Here is a 21,775-nt window from a genome sequence, read left to right on the forward strand (position 1 = left end):
AAATTGGAGTCACTGGTTTCACAGAGAAGAAGATTAAATGCATCATGGAAATCTGTTAGGATTATTTTTAGGGCGTGCTAAAACCATAACCCTTGCAGTTTTTCAGTAAATAAACACAGAAGGATTGGCAAACATATAAAAGCCCTGAGCAAACTGGCAATAAAAGAGAGATTCAAGGGTTTTCTTTCAAGGGTACAGTAAATACACTGTGCAGGCATATGGAAACATAAGACCTCGTGCTACACCTACACTACACCTTCAGATATATCTCAAATATAAAGAAACTTCATTAAATGTCAAACTAAATTATTCCTGTTATCCTTAATTATCAAGGGAAGTGAATATCTGAAAAATTGGCTCCTTCGAAATATGTATTTGCTATGATTTTTAGAATGCATAATGGACAAGTGTCATTAATATTCATTGTGTTAATAATCATTAAATAACTACACAGGTTCCTCCTTTCATCCTAAGCTTAGAGAGCGTGTGTGTTCTGTCGAGTGGGATGTAATAGTCAGGCAAGGGTCTATGTCTAAGCCATTCATTACCGGTGATTAATATAACGTCTTTTTCCATGCCTCTCAGGAAAAATGGTGAGCAAGGAGGGTGGCAAATGCATGCTCACCAACTCAGAGTCTGACTCGGAGGCAGCACCCTTGCCCTCCACGTCACTGGCACTGGAGGTGAAGTATTCCCTGGAAGCCAGTCGACAGGTGAGGAAGAGAAATAAAGCCCTGCAAGTGCGTTTCAAGGATATCTGTGAGGCACAGAACGAGCAAAGGGAGGCGGAGTTGCAGGCAGTGGGGAAGGGTGGCAAGCCGATCTCATACAAGGTGGCATACCGCAAGTACATGACCGTCCCTGCCCGCAGATCCATCCCAAATGTCACGAGGAGCACAGGCGTGCAGACGTCCCCTGACCTGAAGAAACGTTATCAGACCTTCCCCTTTGAGCGCAAGAAAGGCCACACCTTTAAACACGTGGCGGCCGTGGAAACTTATAAAGGTCAGAATAACGGTTTTGTCATGGAGGTGAAGCAGTCCAAGACTGCTGAGCAGGGTTTAGATGAGGAGGAGGAGGAGGGAGCCTGCGGGGGGAGTGGAGTCCGGAGGACCAGGGCTCTGCTCCATACTAATGAGTGCATTGCCACAGTGGAGCAGCACACTGCACCTGATGGCCTGTGCTCTGACGCTCTGCTGCTCAGTTGCTCTGCAGACACAGACTGCCTTGCAGACACACCGAGAGGAAGTGGAGCTGGAGCACAGGCAGAGTACCAGCTCTGCAGTGTCCCGTCCAAAGCCAGGACAGGATTACAACACAGGGAGGTGGATACAGATCGCTCGGCCAAGAGGCAGCTGCTCAATCTGGAGGAGGGCTCGTCCCGAACCCTGCCGGACAGGGCCTCCAAGGTTACGGGCCCCATCGCCTGGAACTCCCTTACACAGGTGGAGTGCCTGGACAGTCCGTCTGTGCGGAGCAAGCGGAAGAAAAGCCTTCAGCTCAACGGGCTGCAGAGTGAGACGTTGCCACGTGCCGGCGGAGGCTGTACAACACAGGCACAGTGCCACACAGGACAATTATCTGCCCGGCCTCTGCGAGGCATGGAGGAGCCTCTGTCACCCTGCGGAGGTGGTGAGGCTAGGGGGGCACAGCCTGACCCAACACAGGAGGCCTGCAAGCAAATAGTGCCTATGAATCAGGACGGGGATGTTAAAGCACAGCTCCAGGCCATGGAAAACCTCATCAGCTCCAGCCAAGAGACCATCAAGGTGCTTCTGGGGGTCATACAGGAACTGGAGAAGGGGGAAGCCCACAGAGAAGGGTAAGACATCTCATTTATAGCTTGTGCTTTATAGTAGGGATACACTGCTTTATTTCTCCCAATACTTCAACTCACGGTACCTGATAATACAGAGAATCGATCAGATACCAGTGCTCTCTTTTTCCCAAATTTAAAATGTGTATACCTCACTGAGAAAAGAAAAGGCCCTGGTACTCATGGGGTTAAGCCAAGGAAACATCAGAGACAGAGAACACATTCATGATTCAGCAAGTACCCTCTTGATGTGTCACATTATTTCTCGATCATAGGGACAAGCTTGCATGTGTGACAGCTACTTGACAGAGCCTTGACTGAACCACCCAAAGAGTGTTGAAAAGAGATCACAGTGGCATGTAGCTGGAATAATGCGGCTTCCACCTGGCTGTGCCCTAGAGTGCTATTATAGCACAATATCCTCCTGTGATGACTTTCCTCCAGATATGGTGGAGATGCAGAGCTAATGTGCAGACCAATCATCTCACTCTATTTGGCCCAAGTGGTTAGATGACCTGTCATATAAGTCACTGCCACTGTGGATGTGCTACTTAAAAAACATATGTGTGAGATCAATATTAGCAGTAATGAAGCTTGTGCAACCAGTATTTTTGTTTAGAAATAATACTAAAACATTTTGAATATGTGGGTGTGGGGAAATGAATTATGATGATGCTGAAAAAATGAATATCGTTATAAGGAGGACAACACATTATTGAGTGACACTTCACTTATTTTACTGCTTAAGCAATATATTAAACCAGACATTTAACAATTGGCCTTACCAAGCTATACACCACGATGTTTATCTAGTAAGTCCAAGGCCTTTGAAAAAGCCATGGCCTGTGAAAAAGCCATTTACTGTCCAATGGATACCGAGTATATACAAAAGGGTTGCAGATAGCATCTAGCTTGCTGAAATAGAGGATTGTCTATCCAAAGGGAAGAGGCAAACAAAATGGCCAATTTGTTGAGTGAATTGCTGGGGCTCAGCAATCAGATTCCTATCTCTTTTGACCAGCACTGTGTCGAGGTACGGAGCGAGAAAATCCATATAATCAACATCATACAAACCTAGAGTCCAAAAACCTGTGGGACTTACACACACACATACACACACACACACAAACACATGCCTGTCAAGCTTATAAGCAAGGAGTATACAACCACAAATGCTTCAAAGTCTATGAAAGCAACTCTCAATATCAACTTGACTGAAGTATAGGGTAAAACTCCATTTCAACAAGGCTTGAGCAAGGAACAGATCTCACAACTGTCTGAGTTTACAGCATCTGAAAAGGCAGTTATCCCCCTTCAATCTTACACCCTTAATCTCCTTATCACCAAACTCATAGAAGTGTTCTGTAAGTGAAAAAGTAAGCGGACATGTGGTGCGGCATGGGGAGCCATCTTCTATGTGGTGCCGAGCACCTGGTTTATCAGATGTGTCTTAAGTGGCAGGTGTGGGAGGAGAGGGGAGGAGAGGAGAGCAAGGGAGAGAGACAAGGAGAAAGAAGAGCCGATTAGAAGCTTAATTTGTAGATAAAAATTAGTGACTAGTGTTTAATGGGGCCATCTGGTCACATACATAAAGAAACAACTACATTGTGTTCTATACTTTAATTACAAAGGCCTACATTTAGTGAAAATCACTGAACAGTATAAGCCTCTTGTAATCCACATGAGCCCACCTGAACCTCTGCTTTTCTATATAAGCACAGTCGTCTTTTCCATATTTTTTTTTTCATATTTCCAATTTCCAAAGTTGGATTTTTAGCAAGCCAAGCAAAAATTCTGCTTTAGTCGCACTACATTAGTTCCATACTCCCCTTACATAAATGTCACTGACACAACAAATAGGAGTGCCCATGGGCTATAGGTGAATTGAGAGTACAATTACATCTGATATATAACTGCTTATGCTGTATGACATTCATTTTTCATGGAAGGAAATGCAACACTGTGAGCATTCATCACTACACATGTTCATGACACGCTGCTCAGTCAAACATTAAAAATCCTGAGGCTAATGTGCCGAGCCTTGTGTGAAACAATATCCACGAAAAAAAAAAAGACATAGGAAATGAGAAAAAAGGCTTTGGTACTTTGTAAAAAATGGAGAAATCTTTCATTGGCTAAAACAAACTGTAGAACCACAGTTCAAATCTGCCAAGCTCAAATGACTATTTCAACCAGAGACTAGTCGTTGTGTCAGATGTCATGTTCATTGACCCTCAACATAGAAACTATGAGCCTCAGCCAATGTTTCTATGGAAAAGAAACCAGTCAGATGTGTGAACCAGAGCTACATGAAATGACAAGCGTATCAACATTTCAACTGAAAGCAAACCATCACAACACAGTTGCTGAATTAATCAAAAATTGACCCTGAATCTGAAAATGAACTGATTAAAACTGCTGAATCTGATTGGATGTTTCCTATATGCATGCAAGCACACGCACACATAATGTATATCCCTTGAGTTCAGCTCTGCCCAGGGCATATAACATAGTGTGAAGGGTGCGATGCAGTCCTAGAGTATATTATTGGTTGCATCCAACAGCACAAAGCCCTGGAATAAATTTGCTGTATCATCAGCCAGTGTTGGCAAGCCAGACCCAATTAATCACACTCATGGGAACTTGTTGCTAGCCTGTCTATTAACACTGTGTATGTGTGCATGTTTTTATGTCTTTGGACTCCCACCCACTCAATGACCTTTGGGAGGGCGCACCTAGGAGCACAAAGGAGGAGGGGGGTGTATAAATATAATGTTAATGGCACTTTTGGCTTCACTCTCCCAAGGGAGGCCAGCCGAAATGAGCTCTGCTCTCCTATTTTTTCTTATCAACTCAGTGTGAAAGAGGGGCGGGGAGGGACCAGAGATGGAGGGAGAAAGAGATCTAGACAGCATGAGGGTGAGAGATAGGGAGAATAAGGGTGAGTTGTTCCAAGGACGTGATCCAGTTGCCCATGCACCCCATCGGCTGCTTATCAATTGGCTCATCTGTTTGGAAAGTGAGGGAGGCCTTGACCTTCCTGACTGCACTGCACTGTCAACTCCTCTCCACTGGCAACTCCCTTTGGATTACAATTAATCCAAGCTGCAAACTTCCAGTAAACTTCCCCTTATCACTTCACCCATCGTCTTCTCAGACTCTCCCCATTACCTCATTCTGCTACAGCCTTAAATAACAATATTGGTATCAACACCTCTAATATACCTGTCAGAACATGTAGGACAGAAAGGAGTAGATAAGGAGGGTAAATTTATGATAGCGGTTTAATTTTTATTGGTGCCGCACCTTATGGGCAGCGTGACAAGAATCCCTGAGGAAGAACAGAAAAGTGTTTCTGCTACTGCAAAGATCAGAGACAAGAAGTAAATGTGGAAGTTTGCATATTAACCACAAATATAGCCGCAAGTGGCGATAAGTGGGGTCCAGGCACATAATGTGATATACAGGTATTATACAACTTTTGAACCACAAGAGTTCACAACAGATGGGCAGAAACAGTACGATGGAAACACCTTGGTGCCTGGATTTGAACAGGTGACCTTACAGTTACAGGGCATGTGTTTAGACCACTAGGCCATCTAGACAAGACAGGTCTCGCTGCCAGCAGTTGACACTAAACATTAACTTAGTTCAGCATACAGTTAGTAAAGTACTGCATTGAAGTCAAAGAGATTGAATGACTTAATGATCTGTAACACTTAACCATGGTGAAATATTTTGCCAGTGATCAGTATATCAAAGTGATTTTGTACATTTTTGAGGTTGAGAGAGCTTGAGAGAGGAGGAGTGACACCTGCTGACTGGGACATGACATTGGATCATATATTGAGAATTTCAGGAAAAAATGGGCAGTCAATTATGAGAAATGAAAAGTTTTACAAAAAGTTTCGGTGCCCCCTAGTGGCAGAATATCCCAGTACTGCGACATAAAGCTAAGACCTTGCATCCAAACACCAAGTTTGGTTACAATAGCTTAAGCCGATTTCAATTTATGAGCATTTATGTAAAATTGAACTTAAAGACACAGGTTTAAAAATGTATAATTTCAAAACGGACTGAAATATCGGAATTTCTTTAACAACTTAAGATCAGTGAAGTCTGCAGATAATCCTGACTAAGTTTTGGGATGGTTTGAGAAAATTGAGAAAAAGTTGCAAAAGTTGACATTTTGAGCAGAAAACCAGTGGAGCAAAGATGCAGATCACTTGTGATTAAAATGATAAAAAGAATTTTGACTCTAGGCTAAGCTGTTTGAGATAATTGCGAAAACATAAACTTCATTATTATAGCACCACCTTAAGGTCAATGAGTGTCATTTTATGTGCCTGAGTATTGGGTGGAATTTGCAACCCACCTGCCGATTTTGGTGTTTCTAGGTCTCACATTTTTTGTTGCACAAACACTTTTAGTGGAGAAAGAATAATAATAATGAGAAAAAAAACAATAGGGTTCCATCAGCTTCGCTGCTTAGACCCCTAATTAGGAGAAATATCCACTGGCTTTAGGAGGAGTGTTGCATACAATCTTCAGAAACCCGATGACAGTGTTTAATCACCTTACAAAAAAGCCATGAGGATAGTTTTTGTTTTACTAGCTAAGGTTTTTGGATATCTATCTCTGAAACTTCTGCTGCCTACCCAGTACAGTGGAGATGAGTTGAATTTCCTTTGTGGTGCATTGAAAATTACATTAAAAATGTGTTTGGTAGCGAGTACTTTGAATAAAGCTGTTCACAGTGGGATCTATAGATTATCCAAATAAAACCATAACTATCCCCATGGCTGGGTACCACTGTGGTAAGTGAGAATATGTCCTTTGTATTTTGGTTGAATTGACCCCACAGTGTACTCTTCACTAAGTCAATTACATGGGTTCATACCTGTCTACCAAGGTGATATTAACACAAGAGGTTGAGAAATTGATTGTGGAAAGAGTAATAATGCTAAGTAAATAATGCTTGTGATGACTACAAATGCCTCCATCTGACTAAAACTGCTCCAGTAGGAAATTGGTTATATTAGGTAGTTCGGTGTGACCCCACCTGATTGCAAAAGAGAGTGGTTGATGTAGGACGATACCTGGGAAAATATCAGCTTCAAGAAGCTTGACATTTTGTACTGGGTTTACGAGATCACTTTCTGTTAGTGCACCAGCGCAGTTCATAACCATAAAAACCAACCAGCGAAGGATTTCCTTCTTGTCCATGTAATGGGTGAAGCGAGTCTACAATGTGTCCATTGTAATAATGTCATTAATTACAAGAAGAAACACTTACTGTCAATCAATACGCACATTTCCACATGCTAATCCAATAAAAAAAGCCATTGAGCCTTTGAAGCATGTAGCCAAATAGTTCCATTCAGGGTCAACACCTGGTCTTAAGATGCCCCTTGAGAGCCGTTATGACAATATTTCATCCCAGAGACAACTGATGATGGAACAATATGAGGACACACAGGATATGATATAATAGGATATTGATGGGTTTGAATGTGAATTTGGTGAATCAATATCACAATGGAATGAAGAGGGACTCACAGTATAAAGCCGAAGGGCTGCTGTCCTAAACAAAACTGTAAAATTTTATTTGCTTACAGGACCCATTTATTTTTTTCCAATGATTCTCAATTTTTCCAGGTTATAAACATGTTCATACTGAAGATAACTCATATCGACGCTGTATAAAACTATCCTGTACAGAATGGATTAATCAATGGTGGGAATCTCAAGTGTGAGAAAATAGGTTTGATATTAGGGAAAAGTTGGGAGTTGCTCATACTAACAATGAAAGAATAAATTAAGACTAACAGTGGAAAAACAAATAGTGTTTAAACAATTAGTCAATTACTTGATTAGTTGAGGAAATGTATCAAGAACTGTTCTGATAATAAATGAATCATTTAGTACATTTAAGCAAAAATGCCGAACCTTCACTGGTTAAAGGATTTGCTGCTTTTCCCCATTTTATATAATTGTAAACTGAATGCTTTGGGGTTTTGCACTCTTGTTCGGATAAAATAAGCCATTTTAAGACATTACATTAGGCTCTAGGAAATTGTCATTCTCAATTTTCTCACTTTTGTATAAAAAAAATAATCAAGAGATTAATTGGTACTGAAAATAATCAGCCCAAGGAACTTTATGTAATTCTAAAGTTATGTTAACAATCCTGACATAAGTCCTTGATAAAACTACCTTTCAGCGCAGCCCATAAACTCATCCTACACACCACTTTGCCTTATCTGACCTCCAATCAGTCAACCACAGCTAATGGCTGACACTGTGCTCTTTCTGCTCCGGCTGCCGGACACAGGCCACTCAGGAGGGCAGCATGACTCCTCATCACCCTCATTTACTTCAGTCCTGCTAACGAGGGATGACAAACAAGATGAGAAAGGAAGGTGTGAGGGAGCAGCTTAACAAGTCCTGTAATTACTCATTCACGACTCTTATCTTCCCCACAGACTCTCCTATCGAACCGGACAGGACACGGCTAACTGTGACACATGCCGGAACAGCGCATGCATTATTTACAGGTTAGTGGTCATTTCTCTTCAAAGACATGATGATCCAAATGTGCCCTGTCCTTTCTCCTTGAGGGAAAGTGAACAGGTGGAAAGGGGACAGGAGAGTGGAGGGGAAGGGATAGGGGATGCAAGACTAATGTGGATGCTGTTAATGAGAACATGGGGACGTGTGACATTTACACACCACTCTCTCTCTCTCTCTCTGAATCTATACATCTTGTCTGGCTCCCCCGTTGTCCCTTCACACCCCTTTATTCACTGAAGGGTGCTTAGCAGGTGTAGGGTTAGCTAGATTTAGAGACAAAGGGCACACAGCTGAAAAGTAGAGAGGATACACTATGTAAAATGAGTGAGCACAGGGACACGAAAGGTGAAATTAATTACCGTCCAAACATCACGAAATATCATCACTGTGTGCTGTTGCCAAGCCAACTGAGCCTCTGCATACTTTCAAATTCAGTTCAATTTATGTGACAACCAGCAGACGTGAGTCTTAAGTCATTAGTCTACCAGGGTGAATAGTTATCTTCTTATGACGGTGTGTGTCTCTCTGTGTGTGTGTGTGTGTGTGTGTGTGTGTGTGTGTGTGTGTGTGTGTGTGTGTGTGTGTGTGTGTGTGTAACTATAGCCCCTTTCACACATGCACTTCAACCCTGAAATTTTCCGGACATTATCCAGAGAAGCTGCATATGTGAGCACAAATATCCAAATCAGTCAAACGGGACATTAAATGGACTTTACCCTGCCGGTGCTGTAGCACAAAGTCCGTGTAATGTCCAATTGAGCCCATGTGTCAATACATTCTCCAGAGAATTCAAAGCGAGCGACCTACAACTTCTCGCTGCTATAAGAGCAACAAAATCTGGCAGTAAGGGAGACGGTACGAGCAATTTATCAAACAAACGCTTAACAAGCAGAACATAAACTTAAATATGTCTTTGACTTCCTGCAGTCAACTCCCCTTTCATCCACAGCTGCTATTTTACACATGCGACTGGTGCTGGCCTAAACGCTCCGCTGTGAAGCTAGCGCTAATGGGAGAGAGGACTTCCTGTGATTTCTTGTCCAATAAAAGCTGTTTTATTTCTAATTAAAAGCTTAAAAATGCTAAATTACAACCGTAGCATACTTTTTGCGTCATGTCCTGCCTCCTTCATCCCTCGCTAAACCAAATGGAGTATTTCCAGTGGGTGAGAACGCAGACAATCTCCTGCTATGTGCTGCATGTGTGAATGGTCAGGAGTTCATATGTGAAAACGGCTTATGTGTATGTACTTTACTGATGAGGTTTCTTTGTGTGTTTATGAATGAGAAAAGACGCTGTAACAAGTAGTTGATTAATCGATTGGTTGATCGACAGAAAATTAACTTGCATCAATTTTGATAACTGATAACAGTTTCAGTAGCTTATCAAGCAAAAAAGCGACAAAAACAATGTGAGAATTTGCTGCTTTCTTCTGTTTTACGTTGCTGTAATTGAATCCCATTAATGACAACTAATGTTATTAGTTTTGCAGGTCTGTGGTCATAAACCAAAGAATTGGACAATATAAAATTTTGACCTGATGGTGGCACTAGATGAAAGTTAGTAGAATTTATTCCCTAGGGACCTTGAATCTCTGCAGCAAATTTCACAGCAATCCCTGCAATAGTTGTTGAGATATTTCAGTCTTGACCAAAGCGATGGACCAACCTACAGAACGATATCGTCATCTCGGAAGCAACAGTGCTAGCGTGGCTAAAATCCGTAGTTTAAATCATATAACAAAAATAATTAGTAAAGGCTAGGGCTGCAACTAACAACTATTTTCATTGTTACTTAATCTGTTAATTATTTTCTCCATAAATCTATTAGTTGCTTGGTCTATAAAATGTCCGAAAACGGTGAAAAATCATCATCACTGTTTCCCAAAGCCCACAGTCCTTAACCTAAAGGTATTCAGTCTATTATCACAGAAGACTAAAGAAAAGAGAACACACTGACATTTAAGAAGCTGGAATGAGAGAATTTTAGTATTTTTTCTTAACAGTCCTCCTCCACTAAAAAATGTGTTTTTCTTCTTGTCACTTGAGTTGCACTTTTGAGCTTCACTGTGCAGAATAATGTATGTGCGGAGTCTGACACCAGAAGGCTATTTTCACATTCATCTGTTAAGAGGGAGAACGTTTCTCTTCACCTTAAGTCGAGAGCTTAAAGTGTGTACCTATAACCGTGATTTCTGTCATCACAACTAGTTTGGAAGCCAATCATGGCCCAGTATGATGTAAGATGTGGGAACTTGAAGCCTCCAGTGCACATATACTGAGAATGGACTTTTCAGTGAAGACATCTTGTGTCCAGCAGTTAAACTATTGAAGTGAACAATATTTGCATATTCATAGATTCTGGAATTTTTAATGAGGGAGAAAGAGTAGACTTTTTTTTTTTCTGGAAAAACCATGTCAGACACAAATTATTATTCAAAGTAGAGTATTTTAACACATCTTAAAACATGTCTGGAGGGGATCTTTAAAAAAATCACTTAAAACAATTAATCAATTAACAAACTAGTTGGTGGTTAATTTTCTGTTGATTGACTGATCGAGTAATCTTTACAGCTCTAGTTCAGGCCTGTGTTGCTGTATGTGCATATGTGTGTCTGGCTGTTTTTTCCTGTTCGGTACTTGATGATTTCAACAGTCAAAAAAGGACAGGACGGGAGAAAGACGAGAAAGAAAAGAGATTTAAAGAGTAGGAGGGTGAGAGGTGATCAATAAAACTGTTTTTAGTGGACACTGCTGTTCCACTCAGTCAGCATTTCACCTCTGAAGAGCCATTTAAATCATTTTCCATCTACTGCTCTCAATAACTGATAAGCCTCTGGCCAAACTTCATTCGTCTCCTAAAAACGAAGGAGCAGGGCACTGCTGTGTTCCCTCTGATGTTTGAGGGAGGTACATCATCTCGTAAAGTGCTAAGAGTGCGTTTAAATCGTGACAGCACCCCCCCCCCCCCCCCCCTCACCCTGTAGCTGCAGGGTCGACAACAAGTATGGACGCTTCGACAACCATTCAATGACAGCAAGACGAAGTGAGTTATGGCACATGATGTGAAGGACACTGGAAGAGCACAACACCGTATGGGGGGATTAAGGGACAATGGGTTGGGTGTATGAATAAAGGATGGATGAAATAGGACAGACTGCTGAGATGGGAGCTCGCCTGGTATTATAAATTAGTCAGCACCATGCTTAATGCTAACTCTGTGTGATTTGGCCCTGGGGAAGAGAAGGCCCAGCTCCCTCTGGTCTACCTATCCTATATCTCTGCGGTGCCTGCATGAGTAAAGACCAACTGTGCTTGCCCTGCTGTGCCAGCCTCCGCAAAACTCTAGAGACATTCGCTAACCGTGCCTCCGAATATGTGAGGACAAACTGCAGTGTGATAACAAGTCTAAATTTGAAAACATATGAGCAATTCCATTTTAAGGCTCTTTTTGTCAGGATATTCCTGGCAGCTCAGAGGGTACCTATACTGATTACTGGTGTGCTGGAAAAAGGTGTTTCATTTATATATCACCATGACCTGAATTCTCAATGAAGGTTTAAAATATGTAAAATACAGACTGCAATAAAAAACTATCATCAAGTGCGCCCGTTTGAATACGAGCCAATTATGCGTATGTGTCAGCGAGATGTCCAACATTTCTGTCTTATCTAGATTTTTCTTATTTGAAAATCCCCAGAAAAAAGAAACTGATTGAATATTACATAAAACTATCACAGACAAAGTCGGGTCAGATTTGTTCTTTGACTTGGTCGTCGGGGCTGATCATGCACGCACAATGACAGCTGTCTCCAAACAGGCATTATATTAATATGAAAACCCCACATTTTGGCTTCCTAGAAGTGCCACAATCAATTGAAACGCTTCATCTGCGGAGGAAGTGCAGAAAACAGAAACTCAATACAAAATAGGAGTCTGGTTTTTTTGTGACGAACCTTGCCGGGTCTGGCAGGGTTTCAACTTGATAAAAGGGTTAAATTGATTGTTAAATTGACATGAGTTCTCCTTGAAGAGACTCGCTTGGCATGGTAAATCGTGTTGATTGGACACAGAATCAAATATAGCAGTAGTATTCACACAGGCAGGAGGATTAAATAGCAATCTAATTACTTAGATCTCCATGAAAACAACCTCTCTGGAGGTGGAGGAACACAGGATAGAAAGCAGAACCACGAAGGAACACACAGTGTACGTAGGAAGAATAACTGTCTGTGATCTCTATTAGGATTTTTTTGGGAGTATGTTTGTGTCTTTGTGCCGGGGCTGAACTCTTAAGTTTGCAATGTGGTTGGTCTTATCACCAGAGTGGACATATGGATCCATAAATCATTTCAACACAACCCAGTAAGGAGCCAGCCATGCGCTCTCCAGTATAATCAATTTATTCAAGAATACATGGCATCATCTCAAAGTCCATCCTTTGCATAACAACAGTACCAGATCAATACAGTGCTGTAGTCAATCTATGGACATGGACTTCAAACAGAATACACAAACTGCTATAGTCTCTTGTCATTGTCTGGTCTCACTTTCCTCATTCTGAACCATCTTGAAAACAGTGTGTCTTTCTTTCATCCTCTGTCAGTAACTTTCTCTCTGTCTCACTGATTCTTCAGAATGTGTTATCTCCTACTAACAGCTAACAGTGTGTGTTCAAATGAACTTGGGGACTCGGTGCTTAATACAATGTGCATGACATTGAAACAGAATAGGAGAGAAAGGGATGAAAAGATTATTGCAATTCATTCTATCTTGCCAGGTGATGTAATATCTGTTACTGAGAAAGGTGGGGAGAGGGGAGGGATGGGAAAAAAAAAAAAAAAAAAAAAAGTCAGCCAGCAAGCATGAGAGACAAACAAAGCGAAAGGCTGGACTGAAAGAAAATGAGACAGACAGGATGGTGCAGAAAAGCTGATTTGAAATGCATTCCACTTATTTCAAGACCACAGGCATTGGGTCGTGATACGTCTTGACGCGGAAAGCCTGTAATCTCATTTTCCTCACATTGCATTCATATGGGCTAATATGCTGATAAAACAGGGAGATGGATTTAAGTGGCTGTGATTACGGAAGTTGATTAGGGAGGTCCCCACTACTGGGTACCATTGTTCACAATGGATGACAGTTATGTCCCATCAGTTCAATTTTGTCATTAGCTTGCATGTCTTCCAATTAATTCAGAAAAGGGTAAGTGCAGCTGATCATTAAACTAACTATCTCATGGTAAAACATTCTTTGAATAACAATGTGCAGTGCAAATAGATAGTAAAAAAAAATAATCAACAAAAGAATGGGTATTTAAAGGGAGGAAAAAATTTCCTATCTATTGTGCGAGGCTATAAAAATCAATTAAGCATTGCCAGAGGCTGAAGAGCTGATTACATTATAACATATGGAAATTACTGAGCAGCAAGGCTGTCCTACCGCATGACTCTGCTCGGGGAAGATATCTCTTTTTGTACAAGCATAAGGATGTTTTCCAACATGGTGGCAAGCTGGTTACCATAGCTACAAGAGTGATCCTTGGTAGGACAGACACTGTGAAGGGACAGTGAGGACAGTCAGGAAGAGCACATTCACACCCGGGGATGATAAGGGAACAAAAAGGAAGGCAGGGTGAGAATGTGAAACAGGGAGACGGAGAGAGGATGAAGGAGACGATGATAAAGGCTCAGATGTTTTAAAAGTGCAGCGAAAGGGAAGGTGAGAGGTGTTCATGGCAATGAATGAGGTGAAGCAAGAGGTTGGGGCGTGGGACAGCGAATAGACAAGTTTCTTTCTTTTTTTTTTTCCCCTTGTATGCACACTTCTCCTGAGCAGGAACATTTACAGAAAAAGAGTGTGAATAAGTAAAAAAAGAGAGACAAAGCAAGAATGGGGGAGAGAGGTTAAAGACTGACAAGGTCCAAAGTGCGAGGAAGCTTTAGCAGATTAAAGTCCCTCTACACTTACCACAGCTGAGGCTGTAATCTGAGTTTCACTTAGCAGAACCTAGTAGTCAGATGTGCGCGGGTGTGGGATTACAATGATGGCTGGTAGAGATAAATCCCCTAACACCCCAAGGGAATGTGGAGTAAACTGAGAAGCAAAAGACTCTGTTTGTGTGTATAAAAAAAAAAAAATCCAACAAATTATTCCTGCTACCTTTTGCTGATGTTTTAATATTATGCAGGGATCAAAGCAACATGATATAAACTAAAATCCTAAAAGGCTCGCATCAATACCCATGCTCTGATCTCAGTTTTAGTAAAGCAAATGATCTTTGGTTCAACACCCCCCTCCAGTGACCCAGCACTCCTCACTGGGTAAAATACTAATGGGCTTCCCTCTAGCTTAATGAATCACGATAAGAATGCAAATAACAAAAAACGACAGCGGCAGTCGAAGTGGGCAGCCAGATACAATCGAAAATAAAGGATGGGAAATAAGGATGAAGTAAAAAGAGAGAAATGTAGGTCACTCTGCCAGGCTGAGCAGTGCTGTGACAGATGCCTGTGCAGGGGTCAAGTGAGAACAGGCCACGACGAAGATACTTAATATGGTTAGACGGGCGAGTGTGGCAGTCAAAACATGTCAAGATTAAAAGAAGCATGAAGGAGAAAAGAAACCTGAGCGGTTTCGGTGTTGATGAAGGGAAAATATACACGGTAAGATTTATCAAATAAAAGCAGGTACTGCAGACTGGCTCGAAATAAGGGAGGAATAATTCACATTTCCATAGTATTAATCCATAAGTACAATAATATAGTCGTGCTATAATCACCATTCTACTGCCTTGACCTTCTCTTTTTAAAAGAAATCACTCACTATTTCATTCATTCTGATGGAATCTGCAAATGTTTTACAATAAAAGTGTTCCTTTGAAGGACAAGTATTACACTTGTTGAGGTTTTCTGGAAGGGTTTTTAATGTGACACACATGAAGGTAGTGGTTGGGCTTCAGATACAAGCAGAAGCAGATCAGAAAATAGAAAGGCTTCCAACTAAAATGTTATAAAATATATGATAAAAATATCTGTGTCCTTTTGCAGTGTGGAGCTAGACTTCAAGCAGCAGGAGGACAAGCTGCAGCCGCTAATGAAGAGGCTTTGCCCTACGGAGGACGCCCACTTCGCCCCCTTGTCTTTCCCCCAGGAGGCCTTCACCTCCACCCCGAAACGCAAGTCCAAACCTGATTCCAAGAAGCACGCTCGCTGGAAACTTTGGTTTCTGTGAAAAACACAGGACAGTCTCCTCCTCGTCTACCGATGCACAGGATTTAATGCGTCCATCTTGTCGTCAAAATTTTGGTTCATCGTTTTCTTCGTTTTGTTTTTTTTTTCCGAGTCACATCTCTTTGGCTTTTTGTAGACCCGGTAACCTGTAGTTATGGAGAGCTCCACCACTGGAACCCCCTTCTCAGAGATGACAGGATGTGTAATGTGGGACACGAGTGTGGATTCCATGGAAAATTTAAAATGTCAAGCTTACCAAAATGGATTCAGAGTTATTTTGAACATATTTCTTCAAACAAGGTGTGAAATTACACCAGGGCAACATATTTGGAAATCAGCAAGGTGAGAAGACGAAATTTCATTTTCCTCTGTCTATTTGCATATATTTTTCTAGCAGACGTCTACGGGGTCCTATTCTATGATAATGGTTCAGTGACCGTCACATTTCTATTCACCAGTTGGGACTTTGTCTATCTTCCCAGCCTCCAGGAGAGGTTGGCAATTCAACCACGATGCCCTGAGGTCTACATCAACAGCATATCACCGTACTGCAAAGCACAATTAACACTGTTCAGGATACATTTTCTCCAGAATAATGGAAAAGAAACTATTTTGAGTATTAACTCACATGTGTAGATCACCTATTAACATACCAGAATGAAGACTTTCATAATATCTGAAGAAGAGACCTAATGGACAAAGAAAGCAGAGATGTTTATTGGAGTTCTATGATCAACTTTCTATCCATCGCTAAAATGTCTCCTTGAATCAACTGACTTTGAAGTAAAGAATGAATAAATAACACTTATTTTCTTAATAACATTTGCAAAGTTAGACGTCAATGTACTTTTTTCTATATAAATATATATCTATATACATTCACCTTAAGGTTTAGTGGAATATATTTATTGAGCTGCAGTAAAGGGGGCTGTGTATTTCAAAAACTACAGTGCATAAAAGGTTAAATTATTTCAGATTCCTTTTCAAGCATCAAACTAAGTTCTTACTAATCTCACAGTGCATACAGTCATTAAAACTCAATACCCTGAAGTAAAGGAACCCATACAGTCAAACTTCATCAGTATAAAACTATAGAAAGTTGTGGCTCAACACACACACACAAAAAAGATCCTCCTATTGTTTCAGCCATGACACCAAGTATAATAAACAATGTTGGTTCTCAGCACATGTGAGGGGTAACAGGAGATAGCTGTGATTGTATTGCTGCAGTATCCTGCATCAGCTACTACATTAGCTACTGAAACCAAGCCAGAATGACTGAATGTGCCACCTCTGATCACAACCAGGGCTTCTACAGTGCAGGGTGGCAGGCGTGTAGCCTTGCATGCTTTTTACAACCCTCGGATTTTGCAGGATATTTTCTAGCTTTTCAAGAAACAATTTTTAAAGAGAACGATGACCTTTTGGTTCTTTTTTTCCTTTTTTTTAAATTACGAGCTCCTGCTCATCTCTTCCCATCTATTGGACTTAAGTAAAAACTCATGTAGTTAACTCCACACAGGGTTCAAAGACTATGTATAGCCAAAATAATATTTGCATTCACTATAAACGAATATTTGTTATATAGCATAAAATAGGGCTAATGCCATTTTAATAAGTGGGAAAGCAGCCAATATCTAAAAGAAAACATTAAGTTAATAGCGCCTGCAGGAGCATAAAACCTAAATCACTCTCAAAGCCAAAAACACTGCCCCAAAAGAGGAAATGCGCCAAAGTGGTTTCAAGGGCATGATAGAAACATCTTTATCTTCTGTCACAACAATCTACAAGATATCACTGGTTTGACTGTCACAAGCTCCCACATGCTGCTTTCTGTTGGCTACATGTGATTCACACCTCCACTCTTGTACATGCCAGATTGGTTTATTTCAGTAGTTATACTGTAGCATCAAGAGAGAACTAGATGTTTATCTGTACCTTAAAGAAGTGCAATTGATTTATTATGTGCAATACTGTGTATTTTATACTGTTTTTCTTAAAAAAAAAGAAAAAATAAATAAAAACAGACATCTACAGAGCTCTCAGAGTCTGAGGTAAACTGAGTATCATTTGCTGATCATCAAGCAAATATCAGATAAAGGGTCAGTCTACCCAAATTTTGGAAAAACATTTTCTCGCTTATCTCTAGTGGTATCTGGCCATGTAAAGCCTTTGTGCCAAAAAGGTAGTGGAAAGACACCATTGTTGAATTGTTTTAATGTTAAGTTTTGCTTTGAGCACCACCAACAAAATTACATTCACCTCCAATTAATTGGGATGGAGGCAGAAATCTTATTGTCTGATATCTAAAAACTATCCAAATGGCTAGATACCACAATAAGTAATTGAGAAGATGTGTTTTTTTTGGGAGAATTTGGATGAAAAGATCCTTTACAAATTAAGATTATGATTTTATTTAGTGCATAAGGTTTGACAATTCTGTATGCAAAAAAAACAATGCTACTTTTTATGTGATGTAAAGCAGGAGATGAAGTTGAAACTACTCTTAAAATCAGCCCTGGATCTCTTTGATGCAGTAGTGTGGCACGAGACGAGAGCAGAATAGAACAGAGGGATGAGCAGCTAAAGGCTTCTGATGCACAAAGTCAGCCTGCCTTGGAACACGCTTCTGAGCCACAGCTTACACCCAAAGCACAGTTCTTGCCCTTCCCATCCTTACTTTAATGTCGTCTAGGGGGATTTTCGGGAACGTCTGTGTGCTTGTGCGCATACGTTGACCTGCCGGATATTGGCACAGACCAGCAATGAGGTGAAACCATGAGCTAAACCGGGGACAGGGCTCTGACTAAATGCCCCACAGCTGCCGAGTCACCCTCACATGGATGCATGAAGCTCTAGGAACCAGTGTTGCTTGAGGGCAACGCCCCCCTCCCCCCCCCTCCTCTCACCCATAGCAAGGCCATTTCCACAGGGATTCCCCTTAGGTGGATGTTTACAGCACAGTGCTGAGGTACAAACAAGACACAAAGTGCAGCTTCACATCTCCTTTTCTTACATCCTTTCACTGCAGCCTTCTGTGGTTTGAGGGTGACGAACGCCAACATGTGAGTGCTGGTGGTTTTCACAAAGTGTTGACAGTGAGCACACGTCTGACATGAGTTGTCGCAGGGTCAATAAGCCCGAGAGGATGCTCAGTTTAAGTTTCAGCGCAGGAGAGGAGAGGTGCGGCGAGTGAGTGATAAGTGTATGTTTGAGGCATTATGATGCAGTGCCATATCTCACTATGCTTCTTTTTCTGTAAGAGCTCTGCAGCAGTCTGGCCAGCAGGAGAGAGAAAGAGGGAAGGGGGGGGGGGGGGGGGGGAGTCAGAAAAAAGGGAAGCAAGGACCTGAGAGAAATATTTGGACAGAAACAGATAAAGACAGAGAGATAAAGAGAGTGAGTGATACAGAGAGCCGAAGATACAAAGAGGTTTCTGATCTGAATAGACGTCACTGAAACGGCTGTGTAGCGATATATTCGGTCAGCGGGTGCATGCAGCAAAGAACAAGCTCCAGCCCCTATAGCCGGTCAGCCCCATACTGTCAATCAATAACACAGTCCGTCCCCCTGCAGCTTTCCACTCCATTCATTCTGCACACTGCAGGAAAAAATCGGCAGGATAACCGAGAAGCACTGCAGCTAACGACGAGCACAACCTGTTGTTGGTTCGTCCTCGAAATCTGAGAAAGTTCATCAGGTCATTTAGACTACAGTAACTGTCTAGCAATGTTTACAATGTATCCTCAGGTCTGTTAGGCACTGATTTTTCCCAGTGGGCAGCTTCCTATCCGTGTGTATCAGCGGAGCTCATCCAGAAGCTTAAACCAGAGGACATGTAATTCAAGGGCATAAAGGTAGAACTTTCAGCAGGGACAGCCAAAATGGTTCTGCCACTATCCTAACGTAAATATATTCACAAGGACTCAACCTGTGTGAGGGTGGACACGGAGTATAAAGATACAGCCCGCTAGGTTGTCCCAACGATGCAAATGCGTGCCGATGCTGTGTCTAAGTCCCTAACAGGCGTAGTGCTGCAGTGACAACACGCGACAAGACTGACGCCCCCAAGCCGTCGCTGTGATCGTTCTCATCAACATTCTGTGTCCACCACCGCCAGGAGAGAGGAGAAAGGAAATAGGAGGGAGAGAGAAAGGCAGGAGACAGAGTAGAACGTTAATGCATAAATCTAAATGTAAGAGGCTGCCACTCAGAAGAACAAGGTCGGTGGTTGGCTGCGGTGTTGTGTGAGCAGCAGTGTGCAATCTGCCTGCAGAGTAGGCAGCAGTACCCAGAGGCGGCAACAACAGTCCTTTGATTAGAAAGCTACGACACTTCTAGCAGCACTAACTATGCCTCATAGCTCTTAAAAATTCACACCAAACCCAATTGATCATTAAATAATAATTCGGGGACCGGCTTCAAATGTTGCTTCTGTCCCAAGTACTATATCATGCACAGTGTTTGAATAAAACAGTCGTAGTGCTTTCAAATAGACAAATCTTTAATGTGACCTCTAACTCCAACTGCGTTAAAAGGACACGCTGCACCCTAATGCTAAATATTATGCAGGTACTTAGAAATGTCAAGGCAGTCAAGTACAGTGGCTCGCTAGCTCTAGAGGCAGCAGCTGATGAAAAGTAGGGGTCAGTAGGGACAACAGAAGCAAGTTGTCTATAGGGGGAGTGAGGTAAGGTGTAGTAGAGGGCGGCTGCACCACATGTATACAAAGTAGATGGTTTCAATAAGGGCCACGGGAGGTCATGGGTAGAGCAGTTTCATTAACCAGAAAGGAGTCTGGTCTGCTTTAGCGCCATTCAGCAGCCACTGCTGGAAGCAGGAAACGCCATTTCACCTACACCACAGGGGAGATGCTGAAATGGATGCACTTAGTATAATACAGCAGAGAGGAGACCTGCGTGCACTGCCTTCATGAGTGTTGATAGCCTTTTAGACAAAGAGGTAGGCAAGCTCCGTATCTGAAATGCATGATCAAAAGAACCCCACAGCAGAAAAAAAAAACACAGAAAGATGGCAGCAGAGTTAGAAGCAAAAGGTGAGCGGCAAAGGCAGCTGGTTCAAGTTCTAGCAACATATCTTCCAGTGTACGATGTCTTCTCCAAATCTGACTTCCCAGGCTCTAGCTGAAGAGGGACAGTACGTAAGTGGGAGTCCTAGACCCCGTCTAGGCAGCTGGCTGGGAGAAAAGGGGGCAGCAGGGAGGCCTAAGCTCAACTTACAGCTTCATTAGCCTTATATTATGCAGTGCAATGCACGCTGGCGATTGTTACACAACAAAGGGCTTGCCATCTATTCAATTAGCTTGATGCATTGCTAGATTACCTTTAGATAGATAGATAGAGAAAGAGCGAGGGAGAGAGAGCGAGAAACAGAGAGAGAGTTAGAGCAGCTTCAGAATCTCTGCGATCCAACATCACTTTACTGCAACTTAGAGAGAAAGGGAGGATGTGTGAGAGAGAGAGAGAGAAAGAGAAGAATAAAAGAAGAGAGTGAGAGAGGACACAGGGGACGAAGGATGAGTGCTGCGGACATATTATAGCACTATGACACACAACACACACACACACACTCACATACACGCACAGGACGATTAGTGTGTGATAACTCTGGCTTCTGTTGCCTTTATTAAATCACTCTTTGTTGGTGTGGCTCAGTGACTGGTAATAAAAGCAGATAAGCTTCCATTTAAACAGGTGATTCCGTTTCCTGCCGCTTCCCGGATGGATGCACACATATGATAAATAAGCCGAGACAGGATGGGACAGGATGCTACGGCAACCAGTAAGAGTCTGTACATATGATTTTACATTATACATACTTGATGTCCAGAGAAAAGGTCACTCATCACTTAGCTGTATTTAAGTGAGCCATAAAAGTACCTTTAAGTGCCTTCAGAGGAATTTGCAATATAAATCTGCATAAAAAGTACACGGTTATTACCCAGCTCTCACCGTCAAAGTCAAATCACGAGCTACATTCAGCTCTAATGAATACAGGCATCACAGGATGCGATAGAATATGTCAAAGAATACAGACATTGACATTCATTGGACCCTTTGGACTCATGAAAACAGATGAAGGCTTTGCCACGCACATCAGGCAGACAGCGTATTTATATGATGACTGATACG

At 41.9% G+C, this 21,775-nt stretch overlaps 2 protein-coding genes across 4 annotated transcripts in view; one reads left to right on the top strand and one right to left on the bottom strand.

The window, feature by feature from the left end:
- The window catches only part of dock1 (dedicator of cytokinesis 1), a 186,024-nt gene that overhangs the window by 90,565 nt on the left and 73,684 nt on the right, over nucleotides 1–21,775 (bottom strand). The gene's annotated exons all lie outside the window — the stretch shown is intronic.
- LOC121886640 (inhibitory synaptic factor 2A) lies at nucleotides 591–16,443 on the top strand. Its single transcript, XM_042396804.1, has 3 exons — nucleotides 591–1,822; nucleotides 8,302–8,373; nucleotides 15,441–16,443. The coding sequence occupies exons 1-3, from the start codon at nucleotides 591–593 to the stop codon at nucleotides 15,622–15,624; spliced, it is 1,488 nt and encodes a 495-aa protein (XP_042252738.1). The 3' UTR covers nucleotides 15,625–16,443.

The sequence above is a fragment of the Thunnus maccoyii genome, chromosome 20 (assembly GCF_910596095.1).
Source record: "Thunnus maccoyii chromosome 20, fThuMac1.1, whole genome shotgun sequence".
In the NCBI taxonomy this organism is placed as follows: Eukaryota; Metazoa; Chordata; class Actinopteri; order Scombriformes; family Scombridae; genus Thunnus; species Thunnus maccoyii.

What these genes read in the sequence shown, in the direction of transcription:
- LOC121886640 (XM_042396804.1), top strand. Translation starts at nt 591, where the DNA reads ATGGTGAGCAAGGAGGGTGGCAAATGCATGCTCACCAACTCAGAGTCT. An exon ending in GGGGAAGCCCACAGAGAAGG is followed by an intron (nt 1,823 to 8,301) that starts GTAAGACATCTC and finishes TCTTCCCCACAG; the next exon opens with ACTCTCCTATCGAACCGGAC. An exon ending in AGCGCATGCATTATTTACAG is followed by an intron (nt 8,374 to 15,440) that starts GTTAGTGGTCAT and finishes GTCCTTTTGCAG; the next exon opens with TGTGGAGCTAGACTTCAAGC.